Source organism: Panthera onca, chromosome C1 (assembly GCF_046562875.1).
Source record: "Panthera onca isolate mPanOnc1 chromosome C1, mPanOnc1 haplotype 2, whole genome shotgun sequence".
NCBI lineage: Eukaryota > Metazoa > Chordata > Mammalia > Carnivora > Felidae > Panthera > Panthera onca.
The window spans coordinates 209,953,844-209,972,979 of record NC_138346.1 but is presented as its reverse complement, the minus strand read 5'-3'; the positions used below and the strand labels follow the sequence as shown (position 1 = coordinate 209,972,979).

The following is a 19,136-nucleotide window of genomic DNA, read 5'->3' as shown; positions in this document are numbered from 1 at the left end:
GTCTCATTTTGTTGAGTGTCCGACTTCGGCTCACGTCATGATCTCCTGGTTCAGGTTTGAGCCCCACACTGGGCTCTGTGCTGTTGGTACAGAACCTTCTTCTGATCCTGTTTCCCTCTCTCTGCCCCAACCCTGCTCGAGTGCACGCACCCTCTTTCTCTCTCTAAAAAAAAAAAAAAAAAGGTTTTACCCCATGTTGAAAGTCTTTTCCAGACCCAAGATTATACAACAAATTAATAGGTTTTTTTTGTTTTTTGTTTTTGTTTTTGTTTTTGTTTTTTTTTTGCTTTGCAGAGAGATAACACATATTGGCAAACTGTTACAAATCATTCTTCTCCTCCTCTTGTTTTTCTCCAGTCCTCCCCTCATCCCTCCAAGTAGAGAAGCATCTCTCAGGGTATTAGCTTTTTTTCTCTAGTGAGACTAGGGCTGTCTTTTGCTGGCTTTAGGGATTCTCAGTCTGTCTTTTGCCATCTTTAGTAATTATTTGTACTTAGGCAAAAGAAAGCATGATTAAAACAAGAATATATTGTTTAAAAATAGCTTTAGATCTACTTTCTATATAAATTTATTTCACAGTAGATTTACTGAAGGAAATTCTGTGTCATTGTGACATGAAGGTGGCAGATAGTGGTTGTCATCAGTAGTGGGTTACTTATCTTCCCAGCCAGGCATACTTGAAATAGAAAATGTCTTCCGAGTGTGCCCAGTTATAGACAACACAGCATGCAGTTGATTTATGTTTACATAACAGATGCTCATGACTAAAGGAGATACAAAATCTTTTGTATTAAAGGACAGCGACAGGCACTATTTTATCATACATATATTTCTTATGACTGAGACAGCCAGGAGCTCCTATATTTTTTCTTTTATTTATTTTTTATTTTTATTTTAGAGAGAGTGGGAGTAGGGGAGAAGGGCACAGGGAGAGAGAAAATCTTAAACAGCCTCCATGCTCAGTGCAGAGCCCAATGCGGGACTTAATCCCACGAGCCTGGGATCATGACTCAAGCCAAAATCGACACTCAGATGCTCGGGGCGCCTGGGTGGCTCAGTTGGGTAGAGTATCCAGCTTCAGCTCAGGTCATGAGCCCCACATCGAGTTTACTGCTGTCAAACTGTCAGCGTAGAGCCTGCTTCAGATCCTCTCTCCCTCTGTCTCTGCCGTTCCCCTGCTTATGCTCTCCCAAAAAATGTATATTAAAAAGAAAACAGAGAGATGCTCAACAGACTGGGCCATCCAGATGCCCCATCTTTTTCTTTTAGTAAGTTTTATTGAGATATAATCCACATTCCATAACACTCATCCTTTTTTTTTTTTTTTTATAATTTTTTTTAACATTTATTTATTTTTGAGACAGAGAGAGACAGAGCATGAACAGGGGAGGGGCAGAGAGAGAGGGAGACACAGAATCTGAAACAGGCTCCAGGCTCTGAGCTGTCAGCGCAGAGCCCGACGCGGGGCTCGAACTCACGGACTGTGAGATCATGACCTGAGCCGAAGTCGGACGCTTAACCGACCAAGCCACCCAGGCGCCCCCATCCTTTTAAAGTGTACAGTTCAGGAGTGCCTGGCTGGCTCATTCGGTAGAGCATGTGACTCTTGATCTCAGGGTAGTGAGTTTGAGCCCCTTGGTGGCTGTAGAATTTATGTACTATATATATATACACGTATATATGTGTACATATATGTGTGTATATATATATATATATATAGGTATATGTATATATGTGTATATGTATCTTTAAAAAAAGGCATACAATCCAGTTGTTTTGAGTATAATCAGAGTTAGGCAACCATCACTACTAATTTCAAGAACATTTTCATTACAGCATAGTGAAACTCTACGTGCGTTAGCAGGCACTCCCCATTCTCCCTTCTCCTCAGGCCCTGGCAACCACTAATCTGCTTTATATTTCTATGAATTTGTCTGTTTTGGATGTTTCATATAATATATGGAATTATACAATATGTGACTGGTTTTTTTTTCACTTAGCATAATGTCTTCGAGGCTCATCCCTTTCTGTGGCCAAACTGCATTCCATTGTATGGACATACGTATACATGCACATATACATACATCTATGTAAAAATTTTTTTTTTTAATTTTTAACATTTATTAATTTTTCAGAGACAGAGAGAGACAGAGTGTGAGCAGGGGAGGGGCAGAGAGAGAGGGAGACATAGAATCCGAAGCAGGCTTCAGGCTCCGAGCTGTCAGCACAGAGCCTGATGCGGGGCTCGAACCCACAAACTGCGAGATCATGACCTGAGCCGAAGTCGGACGCTCAATGGACTGAGCCACCCAGGTGCCCCTATGTAAAAAATATTTTTGTTCAAACCATTTATTGAGGGGTTTCAGGAGAAGGTGGAAAGTCTGGGAGGACAGTGAAATCCACACCATCATCCACATGAGATCTGCCCAGCTTCATAGTCGCTGAGTGCCATATCATATATTTTTTTAGGTAATACATTTATTTATTTTTTAAAGTAAGCTCCATACCCAGCGTGGGGCTTGATCTCACGGCCTCGAGATCAAGAGTTTCATGTTCCACTAGCTAAGCCAGCCAGGTGCCCCAACCTTTGCCCGTTCTTAAAAAAGATTTTTTTTAGGCTTTTTTTTATTTACTTTGAGAAAGTGAGCACACAAGCGGGGGGAGGGCAGAGAGAGAAGGAGAGAGAATCCAAGCAGGCTCTGCACTGTCAGCACGGAGCCCCTCTTGTGGGGCTAGAACTCCTGAACCGTGAGATCATGACCTGAGCTGAAATTAAGAGTCAGACACTCAACCCACTGAGCCGCCCAGCCGCCCCTGTGTATTTTTAAACTGCATTCATTTTTAGGTTTAATTGTAAGAGCTCTTTACCAGATACATAGTTTGCAAGTATTATTTCCCTGTTTTTGTGGGTTTATATCAATTTTTGATATTTGTTTTTGGATAAAATAAGACCATTAACTTTTATCATTGTCATGCTAATAATGTAAATTTATTTTGTCATTCTAGGTCACTGTTAAAATTTAAGTTTTACTTTGGGCTTTAATTTAACTGTTATAACGAGACATGTTACAAATACCTTATTTGGCTATGTCCAAATTGTAGGCATTTTGGAATCTAAGTATGTGATTCTGAGTTATACACCACATTTAATGTGTTGAAATCTGGGGATATCAGTAATTGTGAATGAGGTAGCTTTAATATCTACCTCTGTTAAATTGATGACAAGCAATAGCTTTAATCTTAAAAGATTGGAATTGTACACTTAAAAATGGTTAAAATAACGACTGGCAGGCTCAGTCGGTAGAGCACATGACTCTTGATCTCAGAGTCGTGAATTCAAGCCCCATGTTGGGCATAGAGCTTACTTTTTAAAAAAATGGTTAGCTTATATTGCATTTTATCACAATAAAAATGTTTTTTCACCCACAATTCTATAAGAAAAATGTGGCCAGCTCTAATTAGGTGCTCTTACAACATAACAAGTTGCTGAGGATTCTGTCTTAGGGATCGCCTGAAGTATTTCCAGTCACTGGTATAGGAAGTAAAAGTCTGACATAAGAGGGGAAACTAGCCTTTTGGTATAAATATAAGATCAAATGGGTTGATTTATAAATTAGCAATTCCTTTGTAAAAGTTATTGCTATGGAAAGATAATTAATGTGTTGATGTTACTGTGTTATTCCAGATAGTTTGGTAGTTGTAATGGATGTATTTATGACCCAACTGTCTGAGTTTGAAAGATGAATGATTTTGGATCTTTTTATAGTGTAAAAAACAAACACACGTTTTCTTGTCTCTGCTATTGATTGATTGATTGATTGAGAGACAGCATGAGCAGGTAGAGGGGGCAGAGGGAGAGAGAAAAATATGAAGCAGGCTCCATGCTCAGCACCCAGCCTGATGTGGGGCCTGATCCCAAGACCCTGGCGTCATGACCTTAGCTGAAATCAAGTCAGATGCCCAACCGACTAAGCCACCTGGTGTCCCTCTTTTCTCTGCTATTCTAGGTAGCCTAACCAAGCTTTAATATTTATCTTTTAGGCCTTTTTATACCTTATGACATGTTCATTTGATCTTTGCTTTGTTTCTGTCTGTGCCTATTGGCCATTTGCTTTTGAATAAGCAACATGTTGGCCATAATGGGATGGAAGGGTGGGAAAGTGGGAAATACACAAAGCTATTGGTAGTTTGTTTTTTTTTTTTTTTTTTTTTTTAAATTTTTTTTTAATGTTTATTTATTTTTGAGACAGAGAGAGTCAGAGCATGAATGGGGGAGGGGCAGAGAGAGAGGGAGACACAGAATCAGAAGCAGGCTCCAGGCTCTGAGCCATCAGCCCAGAGCCTGACGCGGGGCTCGAACTCACGAACCGTGAGATCGTGACCTGAGCTGAAGTCGGACGCTCAACCGACCGAGCCACCCAGGCGCCCCAAGCTATTGGTAGTTTGATAAAATATATAATGTTTGGAAAATGATATTTTGCATTTTACATGAGTAGATGTGTAGGTTAATTGCATGCCTCATCAGAGAAGCTGATATTCTTCTTGTATATAATTCTATAACTCTTCCTTAAAAAATTTTTTAGTGTTTTTTATTTATGAGAGAGAGAGAGACACAGAGTACGAGCAGGGGAAGGGCAGAGAGAGGGAGACACAGAATCAGAAGCAGGCTCCAGGCTCCCAGCTGTCAGCCCAGAGCCCAACGCGAACTGCGAGATCATGACTGAGCTGAAGTCAGAAGCTCAACAGACTGAGCTACCCAGGCACCCCATAATTCTATTAACTCTTACCTGGGATAGCAGGACAACATTGAAGCTTTAGAAGGGATCTCTTTACCTGAAAATGCAGAAGTAATGTTAATAATCATAAAAGACTCAGAGGGGATCTTTTAACTCTAGGAGTTAACTGGGCAAAGTAGATGTAGAATTTGATTGTATTTTCTAAACGGAGTGGACCTGTTGTCTTGTTTCAAAAATGACTTGGGGAGGATTGTTTTCTGTAGTAGGAGGCTTTGTGTGAAAAGGAAGTACTGTATGTGGCTGTTCTTTACTATTGCTTATTGGTAGGGTCTGTTGCAAAAACTAGGATTAAAATTAATCATTGAATTTTAATGGTAACCCAGCCATTAATGGTTGAGTACAGTGCCTTCTTGGAAAGAAGAGGTATTGAGAGAATTCATTGGGTTTTAGCATACTAATGTCTTTAGCTTTATGTAATGGTGTTGCTTTGGAAATTATAGAGTAAGCTTCTTGTAGAGTTGATAAAAACAGTTTATTTATTTTTTTTTTTAATTTTTTTTTCAACGTTTTTTATTTATTTTTGGGACAGAGAGAGACAGAGCATGAACGGGGGAGGGGCAGAGAGAGAGGGAGACACAGAATCGGAAACAGGCTCCAGGCTCCGAGCCATCAGCCCAGAGCCTGACGCGGGGCTCGAACTCACGGACCGCGAGATCGTGACCTGGCTGAAGTCGGACGCTTAACCGACTGCGCCACCCAGGCGCCCCGATAAAAACAGTTTAGAATAGGAGGACTCTTCACCTATCAGGACTAAATTATAATTAAATTCCCTGAGACTGGGGATCTTTGTTTTGCTCCCTGATATGCATCAAGTGCCTAGAACAGTTCTTATTAAAAAGCATATAATTAATTGAATTGGGTTCCTAGTCTCTTATACTCCCATGCTTTTCCTCAACTATGTCAATATTGCTTTCTAATGTGAGCTCTGAGGCCATTAATTCAATGAAATTATATTCTTCAAGGAACTGCTAACGATGGTCAGTGCTTGTTACATAAATTGTCCATTGCTGAAAGGAGACCAAACATTTCACCAGACCCGGTTATTATTTTGGATAACTTTTTTTTTTTTTTTTTTTTTTTAATTCTAAGTAGGCTTCACACTCAACATGAGGCTTGAACTCATGACCCAGAGATCTTAATAAGAGTCTTATGCTCTACTGATGGAGCCAGCCAGGTGTTCCTCTTTTGGGTAATTTTTACATTGACTCTTAAAAATTCAGAAGAATACAGTGTGTGTTGATAAATTTAATATTTTTTAATTTTGAAGGTTTTTGACCAACCAGAAACCAATTTAGTATTGTTTTTTGACCTGTTTTGAAGACAGACCTATAAGATTGTTATATACTGCAGCTTATAACCATCAAACACAATTTATTAGCTTTATGTTCTCATTTATTTTAAACAGTCTCTTAATTCTTTAAAAATTATAAATGAGATAGTAACACAACCAGTGACCCTGTAATCTTAGAAAAAGTTATTTTGTATGTATTACTGGAAAATACTCCATAGGTTCTCTGAAAACCTGTATCTACTGCTTGATATAGTTCAGAAAGGAAACAGTGTCTAATTATGGTTTGATTCTTTTTTTTAATTAGTAAACGTCAGATAAATGTCGCATCTTGATACTTGAGGAATACTTGAAAACTGTAGGAAATGTGTTGTTTCAGAAAGCGTAGACAAAAGTCAGGATGTTGTATTTACCAGTTGAGTGTTCATGGTATGAAGAGTTGGCTTTTTTTTTTTTTTTTTAAATTTGGAAATTTCCAGTCTTCACATTGTAGAAGAGTAATATAGAATTGTAATATCTGATTAAGTTCTCCTTTGTTAAATTGGAAGATAGATTTGTATGTGTTTTCTTTCCAAAATGTGCTTTCCTTAATATAAAAATGATAGAGGGGCACCTGGGTGGTTCAGTCAGTTGAGCTTTCCGCTCAGGTCATGATCTCCTGGTTGGGTTCAAGGGATCAAGCTCTGCATTGGGCTCTATGCTGACAGCACAGATTCTCTGTCTCTGTCTCTCCCTTCCTCCCTCTCTCTCTCCCTTCCTCCCTCTCTCTCTCCCTTCCTCCCTGTCTCCCTTCCTCCCTGTCTCCCTTCCTCCCTCTCTCCCTTCCTCCCTCTCTCCCTTCCTCCCTCTCTCTCCCTCTTCCTCCCTCTCTCCCTTCCTCCCTCTCTCCCTTCCTCTCCCTCTCCCTCCCTCCCTCCCTCCCTCCCTTCCTCTCCCTCTCCCTCCCCCTCCCTCCCTCCCTCCCTCCCTCCCTCCCTCCCTCCCTCCCTCTCTCTCTCCCTCCCTCTCTCCCTCCCCTGCTTGCACAATGCACACACACTCTAAATAAATAGATAGATAGACAGATATTTAGAAAAAGAATAGAGATGGTGAGCCCACCTTATCTGCATTATCTGTACATTATCTGGTCCCTCTTTCAGTATTGCATTTAGCTCTTTATTATTCAAGACATAAGCTTAAACATTTGTTTTCCTTGTATTATTCTTCGGCTAACTAACTTTTTTTAATGGGGAGTTGCTTCTCTCTGCTGCTTCCCTCTTTTTTCTTTTTTAGTAGAAAAGCCTATGTATGCATCCTTCTGTTTAGTGATAAACTTTGTGGGTGTGGTAAAATATACATACTATAAAATTATTTTAACCATTTTTAGGTATACAGTTCAGTGGCATTAAGTACATTCACAGTGTTGTATATAACCATCACCACCATCTATTTCTAGAATTTTTTCATCCCATGTGGAAATTCCATACCCATTAAGCAATAACTCCCATTTCCCCCTTCTCCCAGCTCCTGGTAACCTCTATTCTACTTTCTGTTTTGATGAATTTGCCTATTCTAGATACCTCATACAAGTGGAATCATAAGGTAATATTTTCCCATTTTGTCCAACTTATTTCATTTAGTATGATGTTTCAAATTTTTATCCATGTTGTAGCATGTATCAGAACTTTGTTTCTTTTTGGGGCGCCTGGGTGGCGCAGTCGGTTAGGCGTCCGACTTCAGCCAGGTCACGATCTCGCGGTCCGTGAGTTCGAGCCCCGCGTCAGGCTCCGGGCTGATGGCTCGGAGCCTGGAGCCTGTTTCCGATTCTGTGTCTCCCTCTCTCTCTGCCCCTCCCCCGTTCATGCTCTGTCTCTCTCTGTCCCCAAAAAATAAATTAAAAAAAAAAAAAAAAAAAAGAACTTTGTTTCTTTTTACATCTCTTTTTTTTTTTTTTTTTTTTTAAGTTTATTTTTAAGAGAGAGCGAGCAGGGGAGGGGCGGGGAGAGAGAAAATTCTAAGCAGGCTCCATGCTGTCAGCACATAGCCCAACACGGGGCTCGAACTCTCCCAAACCATGAGATCATGACCTGAGCCGAAATCAAGAGTTGGATGCTTAACTGATTGGGCTACCCAGGTGCCCCATCTTTTTATGTCTTAATGTACTATTCCATTTATGTGTATTTCACATTTTATTAATTCATTGGTAGACACTTGGATTGTTTCCATCTTTTGACTGTTGTGAATAATGCTTCAGTGAACACTGCTGTCTGCATAATTATTTGAGCACCAGTTTCCATTTCTTAAAGGAGTGGAATTGCTGGGTCATATGGTAATTCTGTGCTTAGCTTTTTGGGAAAATGCCAAACTTTTCCACAGTTGCTGCACCATTTTACAGTTCTACCAGCTCTGCACTAGATTTCAAATTTCTCCTCATTCTTGTCAACACTCGTTCTTCCCCCCGCCCCCCCCCCTTAAATAGTCATCCTGGTGGGTGTGAAGTGGTATCTCGTGGTGGTTTTGATTTGCATTTCCCTAATGACTAATAATTTCGAGCATATTTTACTGTTTATCTGCCATCTCTGTGTCTTCTTTGTTGAAGTGTTTTGCCTATTTAAAAAAAAATGGGTTGAGTTATAAGGTTTTTTGTATTCTGGATACAAGTCCTTTGTCAGATATAATGGAAGGTATTATTTAATGTTTGTATTTTGGAAAGAAAAGGACGATTTCAATTTCAAACAATTTTTTCCCAAATTAAAAAGATCCTTTCATTACTTCATTAACAAATAATTTTGTTACTTTTAGTTCAGTTGCCGGATGAAATTGAGTTTTAGGGTTATGCTTCCCTTGTGAGAGATAGTAACTTAAATCATACTACAGGATGTAAAGAGGAAAGTTCTGCTTTCTGATAATGTCAGCTTCTTCAAGGGAAGTGTAAAATTATGATTTTGGGTTGTCAGCAAATACGAATGCTATATTTAAAAGTGCTGTGCCTGCCTTTCTAAAATGCCAAATTACAAGTACATAAAACATAATTAACTCCTAATGAAATTTGTAGAAATTTCATGACTTTTAAAATTCCAAGTCCTTGTATTTCTTATATATATGCTTCAAAATATAAAAGGTGTCGTAAAATTTTTCTTTGCAAACATAATGATTTTTTAATAAAATGGGAACATATGGTCTATCAAAAGATTTTGTCAAATTTATTAATTTGTATGAAAAACAATTCTAACTATGCCTAAATTATGTTTTAATAGTTTTAACCTCCTGAAGAAATTAAATAGCAGAAAACTGCATTAAAAAAATTTGACACTGGAAAATAAGTAGACACACAAAATAATGGATTTATTTTACCTTTAAGATATGAAATCATCTCATTTTTTCATTAAGACCATTTTCACTTATTGAGTTAAAATGAAATCTAAAGTAGCTGTTATCAGTTTCAATTTTTACTTTAATAAACATCTTTAAAGATTTCTAAGTAACATTGAACAATCTTAGGTTTAATATCTTTTTTTAGGATGTGAAAATTCCTAAAACTTCTGAGAGATTCATTTCAGCTGTTTCTTGAAGGGGAAAAGTAATTTAGTAAATACTATGTTTAAGAAGTGAGAACAATAAAATGGTTAAAACATCTGTGAACTTTTGGGGTTCCTGTCTGGCTCAGTCAGTAGAGCTTTTATGACTCTAGATCTCAGGGGTCATGAGTTCAAAGTTCCGTGTTGGTATAGAGCTTACTTTAAAAAAAAAATTTGTAGGGACGCTTTACTGGTTCAGTTGGTTAAGTCTCCAACTCTTAAATTAGGCTCAGGTCATGATCTCGCCACACCAGGCTCTGTGCTGGGCTCTGTGCTAGACACGGAGCCTGCTTAAGATTCACTCTCCCTCTGCCCCTTCCCTGCTTGTGTGCATGCTCTTTTTCTCTCGTTCAAAGAAGGAAAGATTTTTAAAAATGTGTACATTTTTGCCCCAGGAAAGAAAAATGTGAGTGTGAAAGCCGTTCCAAGTGTCACTTTGCAGTTCCTCCCATGTTCATAGACAATGTAAATTGTCTAAAAATATGAAACAAATTCTCAAAAACTGTTTTTGGAAAATTATTCCTATGCAACAATAATGTTGGTTTTATTTTTTCCAGATATGGCCGCGTGGAAAGTGTCAAAATTCTCCCCAAGAGGGGATCTGAAGGAGGAGTGGCTGCCTTTGTGGATTTTGTGGACATCAAAAGTGCACAGAAAGCTCACAACTCAGTCAACAAAATGGGAGATAGAGACCTACGCACGGATTATAATGAACCAGGCACCATTCCGAGTGCTGCTCGGGGATTGGATGATACAGTTTCCATAGCATCTCGTAGTAGAGAGGTTTCTGGGTTCAGAGGAGGTGGTGGAGGGCCTGCTTATGGCCCCCCACCATCACTTCATGCACGAGAAGGACGTTATGAGCGGAGACTTGATGGGTAAGTTCCAAGGTTTCTGTAGGCAGGTATTTTGTATTTGATATGGTGAGAAACAGAAACTCATATTTAGGGGCCCCAGATGGATTTAAAGTTTTGGGCATTCTCAATGTTTCCTATTTTGGGTTGGAAACGGAAGTGATTTCTTCCCAGTGGCTGGTATCTTGTGGAATCGTAGAGGATATTTCCTGCAGCTGGTTGGATATCTACTCCTGAGATGTAAAGTGGTGGAAGATTTTGTATGGCAGTATCATTTTTGGAGTTACCTGTCTTCTAGAGTTAACTATTCCTTCTCTTGGATAATGTGAAGGCCTTCCTTGGATATATCTCTGCTATCTGATGGAGCTATTTGGCTACAGATTTGTGGTTGTACTATATGGAATATATCTGGAATATTAGAGCCTACAGATTCTTTTAGAAGTTGATATCTGCTTCTCAATTTTCACTACATAAAGTATACGAACGAATTGGATTGTCACAAAAAAACCTAGCAGACCATAATGATTCAACCGCTTGGATTCTACAAACAATACTTTAATCTGGAAATCTGTACTTGGATGAAGAAGAGTGAAGGCACTGTTTGATTTTTTTCCATTTTGGATCTACACAGTTTCCATGTTGGAATTATACTCCTTGATGGAATGGGGGAAAATTGAGATAATGAATGTTTCTAAATCTTGGAATATAGCCATGCTTTTCTGATTGCTGGAATGTATGGGATGTCATGCAGTCAAGATTCCATTAGCCCAGGGGAAGAGGATTACTGTTTTGTTTCTTAAACAAGTTGCTGTCCAATTAAAGGTACTTTAGCCTTGAACACATGGTGACGATCAGTTGTGGATACAGCAATCAAAATTGACTGTGCTGGATGGCTACAAAGGTGAACTATTGGCGAACAACTGTTACTTCCTCATTTGGTGGAATCCTAGAGATATTTCCTCTTCTGTCAGCTGCCTGATTCATACTTAGGGCTGGAAATTTTTATAAATGTGGATGAATTTATAATTGTCTGCTATCTCAAGAAAGAAGTCTGGGGGTTTGAGAGTTACAGTTTGTCTGGGACTACTTGCTTCCAGTGGAATTATTTTATCTGGTCACTAAGATTTTTTTCCTTGTGGTTCATCTAAATATCATTTGACACCCTTGCCCATTAAGAAGGTGGATTACCCCCATAAGAGGGGCCAAAATTGGGGAAGTTATGTTCACAATTCTCTCCCTAGATTTAATTGGGATTATAGGTCGTGTTTCCACACTTGGAAAAGGTTGGTATGTCCTGACCTGTGTATATTAGCCCCTCTCCTAACCCAAGTCAAACTCTCTCTTTTTTTTCCCCCCACTAACTCTAGAAGTATTTAGTACTAATAGATGAATCAAAGAATAGCTATTAGATTTCAGCTCTGCTAGCTCTTGTGCCTGCCTTCTGTATCTTCCTAATGGATAAGAACTTCGCATATTTATAAAATATCAGCTGTAGAAGTAATTCTCCTAGAACTATTGCTTATTGCTTCTGGTATATCATTAATAACAGCTTTTACCAATTAACATTTGATAGGGTGCTAATTGAATTATTTGTGAAATTTTCTCTTTAAATCTCAAAGGAAACCCTATTGTTTGTTAGGCATTGAAATATCTATCCAAATGCCAGCAATGTAGCAAATTTAGAAAGGAGAAAGTTATTTAATACATTTAAAAAGGAAAGATATTACTGAATTTTTTGCCATGCCAGTTGCTTTACATCGTAGCAGCAAATAGCAAAAACAGCCTGGGAAGGTATGGTTGCTACTAAGTGAAATGGTGGCTGTAAATGAAGATTAGTGGAGAGATAAGGATCTATGTATATATTGGGGGCATAGTATTAGTTTTAAGATTTTTTTTCAGATCCCAATTCTTCTGTTTCTTTCGTTATTCCTTAATGCTTTGATAGATTAATCCAAAGATAAGGTTGAGAAGAAACTCTCAAATTCAGATTCAAGTAATGAAATAGTCTTTTAGGAACTCAGGAAATGAGTTCTGGTTTCCTACAAAAGTAGAAAATGTTAAGATTTCTTCATAGGATTAGAATTTGTTTTTAATATTAGCACAGAATTGCATGTGTGTAATGGAACATATGCAACAACAGTTTTTGTAACCGTAGGTTGGCAAATATTCTTGTCCGACAAAAAATACCTTTAAGTTAAACCATTGCTGATAGCAACCTTCGAATATCTTACAGTTTCCAAAATTGGCTGATTTCATCAGAGGCAATTTGAGTTTAGCTAAAACCTAAGAGAACATATTTCCTGTAACCATTAAGTACAAATATTAACACGTCGAATCATGGAATAGGCGTTTTAAAAATTCTGTAGAATTTGATAGCACCATGAGATAAAATAATGTTTATCCTTTAATTAAATTTGCCATAGAATAGCATGTGTCAACCCATCATTTTGATATCCTAAGTGGTTTTCTTTTTCTTTTAAGATTCCATTTCTGTTATTAAATGTGATTGCTTGGGCACAGCAATTTACATAATCTAGTAGTTTTTATAATTACCCAAGAAGTCAAAAGTGAGAAAAAGTCACACTTAAAATTTTTTTCTGGACTTTTTTGAAAATGCCCTCTTACTGCTGGGACATACATTGCAATAGGGCTTTCATGTCTGTGTTAAAATGTATCATGGAAATTTTGCCTAAAATAAATTTGCTAAGTAAGTAAAAGTTTGGTGTATATTATAATCAGATGGAAGTATTGAAAACGTTGATATTAAAATGGTAGTCTCTTCTTGTTCCATTTAACTACAAGTGAAAAGGAGATGGTATATGTATATTTCTGTATGTAAGCCAGAAAATCCCTAATAAAAAGAGCAGCTGACTTGCAGAACACTAGTCATGAAAGCCCGATATACACAATGATTGCTCAGCTGTGAAGGTAATATTTGGAGTCAAGTAAAATGTTAAGCTTGGTAGTATTTGCTTACTAAGTAGGTTAATGCTGTTTAGAAAATGACCAGTTGCAGACAGACAATGCTGAAGTGAATGTTTGCATGACTTGCTTTTAGTTTTGCTTGCCCTTTTCTGATTGATTAAATATTTTTCCCCCCTCCTAAATGCAGGGCTTCAGATAACAGGGAGCGTGCTTATGAACATAGTGCCTATGGACACCATGAACGGGGGACGGGAGGATTTGATCGGACAAGACATTACGATCAGGATTACTATAGAGATCCTCGCGAGCGGACTTTACAACATGGGCTCTATTATACTTCTCGGAGTCGAAGTCCAAACCGTTTTGATGCTCATGACCCCCGATACGAACCTAGGGCTCGGGAGCAGTTTACACTGCCCAGTGTGGTACACAGGGATATCTACAGGGATGATATTACCCGGGAGGTACGAGGCAGAAGGCCAGAGCGGAATTACCAGCACAGCAGGAGTCGGTCACCACATTCATCCCAGTCTAGAAATCAGTCTCCTCAGAGGCTGGCTAGCCAAGCGTCTAGACCCACAAGGTCCCCTAGCGGCAGCGGCTCTAGGAGTAGATCCTCCAGTAGTGATTCAATCAGCAGCAGCAGTAGTACCAGCAGTGACAGGTAGGTTAACAGCCTTTTGTTATAACAGACAAGCTGTTGAATAAATTGTCACAAATTCTCAACAATCAGTGGTAATGATTTGTAGCATAGTAATATTTTTAAAAGTAAGTAATCTTGGATCATGTACGAATGAAGAAGCTTTGATTAGCGGGTGGCCATTGAATTCATTCTGTCTGATAACTGAAATTAAGCGATTTGCAAATACTGTTTCATGTTTCAGATGCTCAATATTAAAATGGCCAAAAGAGGCAGAAAAATGGTAACTTTAGCTGAATGAAGTAAATCCTGTGCCATTGAAAATGTGGTATCTCTACAGTTTTTAATTGCTTGGGTGTATAATGCTAACTTATTTCTATTATTTTGGTTGGAAATTCATAAAAGTTGTTTGGTTAAAGATGTATTGGTGAAATATATTGTTGACACATTTAATATCAGTGAATAAATGAACTTATGAATACCTTTTAACTAATTTTAACAACAAAGTGGTAGCCAATTATAAACTCAAGTAGAAAAGCTTTCTTTAAACGCAGGTTGTAACTTAGCTGTTCACTAAGGCTGAGGGAGCTAATTTCATTAGTTGGGAATTTTTTTACAAAGGAGTTTTACCCTAAAGATGAAAATAATAACTCGAAGGTAAACTTAACAGGAAAGAGCTTAGAAGTTTATCATAGATCTAGGTAGACAGTAGAGCTTATTACTCATTTTAATAATCTTGGACATGTTACTTGGACAAGTTGCTCTCTATGCCTCAGCTTCCCATCTCTTATAAGAATCGTGCTTTAAAATTATGTGAGGATTAAAATGAAAGAATGTATTTCACATGCTGAGCTTGATGCCTCTATATATTTAATAAATGCTGCCTTTAATAATTGCTAGCTATTATTATTCAGTTGATAATCTTTAATCATTTCCCATTTCCAGTTACTGTTTTTCAATCTATTTGTCACAGATATCGTAGTTTTATATTTAGGTGGTATATATTTTAAATTTACAGGATACGAATTTTTTGACCTGATTAAAATGCCCAGATTAATTATTTCTCTTTTAGTATTGCCTGCTTAGAATTAATTTAAGAAAAGTAAATGATCATGTAATTGGGGAAAATTAGGTTCTGGCTCCACATTTGCAGCCTCTGTCAAGGATGAAAACCCTTATCTTTCAGCTCTCACATGGATGAAAACCCTTAACTGGGGTGCCTGGATGGCTCAGTCAGTTAAGCGTCTGACTATGGTGTCAGCTCAGGTCATGATCTCATGGTTTGTGAGTTGGAGCTCATTGTCTCTCTTTCTCTCTCACCATGCCCCTCCCCTGCTCTTGGTTGCGTTCTTGTTCTCTTGTTCTCTCTCAAATAAACATCAAAAAGAAAAAGAAAACCCTTAACTTCTCTTGAGTTTATGTTTGGTATATTGTTGAGTTAAATGATTGACTAGATTCATTTGAATTCTTTTTTTTTTTTTTTTTTTTTTTTTTTTTTTTTTTTTTTTTACTGTTTATTTTTGAGAGAGTGCAAGCAGGAGAAGGGCAGAGAGAAGAGGACAGAGGATCTGAAATGGGCTCTGCTGACAGCAGCGAGCCCAGTGTGGGGCTCAAACTCATTAACTGTGAGTGAGGTCATGACCTGAGCTCAAGTCAGACACTCAGCCGACTGAGCCACCCAGGTGCTGTGAGATTCATTCAAGTTCTATAAGCTGATTATAAAGTCTTGTCATGTCCCACTTTCTCCTACATGGAATTAAAGTGTTTAGGTTTTAGTCATTTTCCATAAACCTATCTCATTAAAGGGATGCCATGGCATTTTATTGGGTCAAAACGAAACATCATTTAGTGCCTTCAGGATTGTACTTAGTGGGAGTGATAGTGGTTTGGTATCTAACCCTTAGCATTGTAGGCTCAAAAGCTTGAACCCAGAGGTCATCTGATCAATTTGGTGGAGTTAATTCTTGTTTATATAAGCAAAAGGAGCAGTTATATGCTTCTGAATGTTTACAGTCAGAAAGATAACTGCCACAAAGGCAGGATGAGCTTAGAAAATCTACAGGGGTACTAAATTACAATCAGTAGAAGATATTTCCTCCTCTGTCACCTGCCTGATTCATACTTGGGGCTGGAAGTTTTTATGATTTAGGGGTATGAGGGATGTGTAGGATTTTAACAAGAAGAGGTGAGTTTTAGGCTAGACAGGGAACTTTGTGGGCTGAAGGAACAACCTGAAGAGGTACAAGTGGTGGAAGAATGTTTTACAAACAGCAAATAATTTAGAGTGACTTAGCCATGATAATTTGGGTTTGATTCTTCATGCAGAGATGAGTGGTTGAAAGATTTTGAGAAGGGAGATAGTTTGTTGAGGTCTGTGCTTTAGAAGGGCATTTGGTGACTTAGAATAGGAAAGGCAGAGATTGCAGTTAGGAGCCTATTTCAGTAGTTTGGAAAAGGAAAACTTGGACTCTGAGAATGCCTAAGTTGGGAAAAGCAGGAGAGACACAGTAAGAATCAGATTATGTTGATTTGTGGAAAAACAGAATGAATTTTTTGGAGATGGGACTCAGTGATGGACCTTTGATGCTATCCTGTGAGAACAGGACCAGGTCTTCCTTTGTGCACACCACAGAGCCTAGTATATTGTCTGTCTCAAAGTACATGTTCAATAAATAGTTGAAATACTTGGTTACAGTTCTTAGTTAACACAGGATAAAGCAAAATTGTTGTAAATAGCTAAAAGATTTGATGCTGTGATTGAAACAAGTGTGGGAAATTCTTTTGGTGTGCAGAGCATATCTCTTATCCCTGGGTTCAGCCTCCTTTTTATCAAATGCCTTCTTCTCCTTTACTATTATGTTGACTTCAGAGTGCAGTATTTTGAGATGTTATATAGATTCACAATGTTCAGTTTCCTTTTGGAAGAAATAAGTTCTTTTTTCTAATCTTTAAAACTTTATGACTGTGAAACTATGACCTTCCAAGGTCTTTAAAAATGTTTAAGATTAACATTTTGTAGTAGATAAAATATAGTTCAGTTCTAGCTATAGAAACAAGCTTGTATTCTGTCTGCATGACATGGAAAGTTAATCACTCTCCATCCCCCTTAATTGTTAGAACTTTGGTGAACAGATTCCTAGCAGTGCATTTCAAATGAGTAAACATGGGATTAATAGCAGTTTGGTTGTGAAGTCTTTATGAATGACACACCTACAGTTTCTGCATAACTGTTATCAGTATTTAACTGGTGAGAACTGGGATTTAATGGTATAAAAACTTCCATGTGGGAACACCTGGGTGGTTCAGTCAGTGTGTCCAACTTTGGCTCAGGTCATGATCTCAGTTTGTGAGTTCAAGCCCCGCATTGGGCTCTGTGCTGACAGCTCAGAGCCTGGAGCCTGCTTTGGTTTTTGTGCCTCCCTCTCTCTGCCCCTACCCTGCTCGTTCGCTCACTCACTCTCTCTCTCTCTCAAAAAAAAAAAAATTAAAAATTGAAAAAAAAATTTTTTTAATTAAAAAATAACTTCCCTATGTGCAGCCCTATGATGCTCTGTCTCTTTCTCTGTCATGGTTTAGGAAGTCACTGTTCCTTCCAGCAGAAAATTTTAAATATGTAAATTCCATAAAAGCATTTATTTTCAAAGTCCTGATTGAACTTGAACATACTTTATTTCTATAGTTTCTTTTTCCTATCATGTTAATGAATTTTCTTTAATAAAGGTTAAGGGAATTGAAGAAGAATTTATGGAACTTAAATTAGTTCATAAACTTTCCCAATAATCTTAAAGTTTTTTTTTTTATGTTTATTTATTTTTGAGAGAGAGAGAGAGAGCAAGCATGAGTTGGGGAGGGGCAGAGAGAGGGAGAGAGAGAATCCCAAGCAGGTTCAGCACTGTCAGCACAGAACCAGATGTGAGGCTTGATCTCATGAATTGTGAGATCATGACCGGAGCTGAAACCAAGAGACAGATGCTTAATTGACTGAACCACCCAGGTGCCCCTTAAAGTAGGTTTTGATTGTGCTTTGTTTCCCAGTTGTTTACTTCAATCACAACCAAAGATGATTGGCATAGCTTAGGGTCCCTGAACTTGGATCAGGAAAATAACATCTTTTCACTTACTAGTAACATATAACTGAAATTAAGTATTGCCTCCCATTATGAAAATAGGCATCAAAAACCAGTGGTACTAACAGTATGAGTTACTTTGTTACCAGTATAAATCCACAGGTAATTCTGCAGGTATCTCAGAATTGGGCTTCTAGTCATCATTACTGGGAAGCAGTTATTAAACTCAATGTTAAGTATTGCAATTTAATGTCAATGAAGACATTACTATACCACAAAATTTAAATCTTTTAATAACCATGTCAATATAATTGTTTTCCCTTTTATTCCTATTTACTTTACTTCATGTATTTAGAAACACTATTTGAAAACTGGTATATAGACTTCACCAGATTGCTGAAAGGGTATCCTGGCAGTTAGTTGTTGATTTTACACCTTACAGAAGTTTACTGAATGAATGAGGGGGAAATGGATGAAAAGGGTAAAAGGAGAGAGTTGAGATTTGGATAATCTGAAACATTTTCTTATTCCATTCCCTCCTATTCAATAGATTACTTCTCTAAATCTCTTTTTAGTATAAAGTTAACTTTTGAATTTACATTCAGCCATCTATTTAACAAATATTGTGTTGTGCACCAGATCTATAGAATAAGATGGTTTGTATGGAGCCCCAAGAATAAAACTAGTTTATTTTATTTATATATTATCAAAGCTTGCGTGCTAGCTTCTATCCATCCATCCATCCATCTATTTTTAGTAATCTCTGTACCCAGCATGGGGCTCAACTCTCGACCCTGAGATCAGAAGTTGCATGCTCTTCTGATTGAGCCAGCTAGGTGCCCCAAGAATAGAACTAGTTTAGATTAAGCATTTGCAATGGCTAATCCAAAACAAAAACTATGTATGTGTCTAATTAAGAGCTAACATGTGAAATTTTATTAATCTGGGTGTATGGCTAGGTGCATCTTTTCAACTTTCCAAAGGCAGCCCCATCCTCTCCCTTAAAAGC

The 19,136-nt window shown here is 37.9% G+C and overlaps 1 protein-coding gene across 4 annotated transcripts in view; it reads left to right on the top strand.

Moving 5' to 3' along the window:
* SPEN (spen family transcriptional repressor) overlaps positions 1 to 19,136 on the top strand; it is a 101,211-nt gene that overhangs the window by 28,524 nt on the left and 53,551 nt on the right. For 3 of the 4 annotated variants that reach the window (XM_078452342.2, XM_078452341.2, XM_060626197.3), the window contains 2 exons: positions 10,199 to 10,519; positions 13,608 to 14,084. In XM_078452342.2, coding sequence (XP_078308468.2) covers positions 10,199 to 10,519; positions 13,608 to 14,084 — 798 coding nt within the window. The remainder of the gene's footprint in view (positions 1 to 10,198; positions 10,520 to 13,607; positions 14,085 to 19,136) is intronic. The other variant, XM_078452343.2, reaches the window with a different exon arrangement.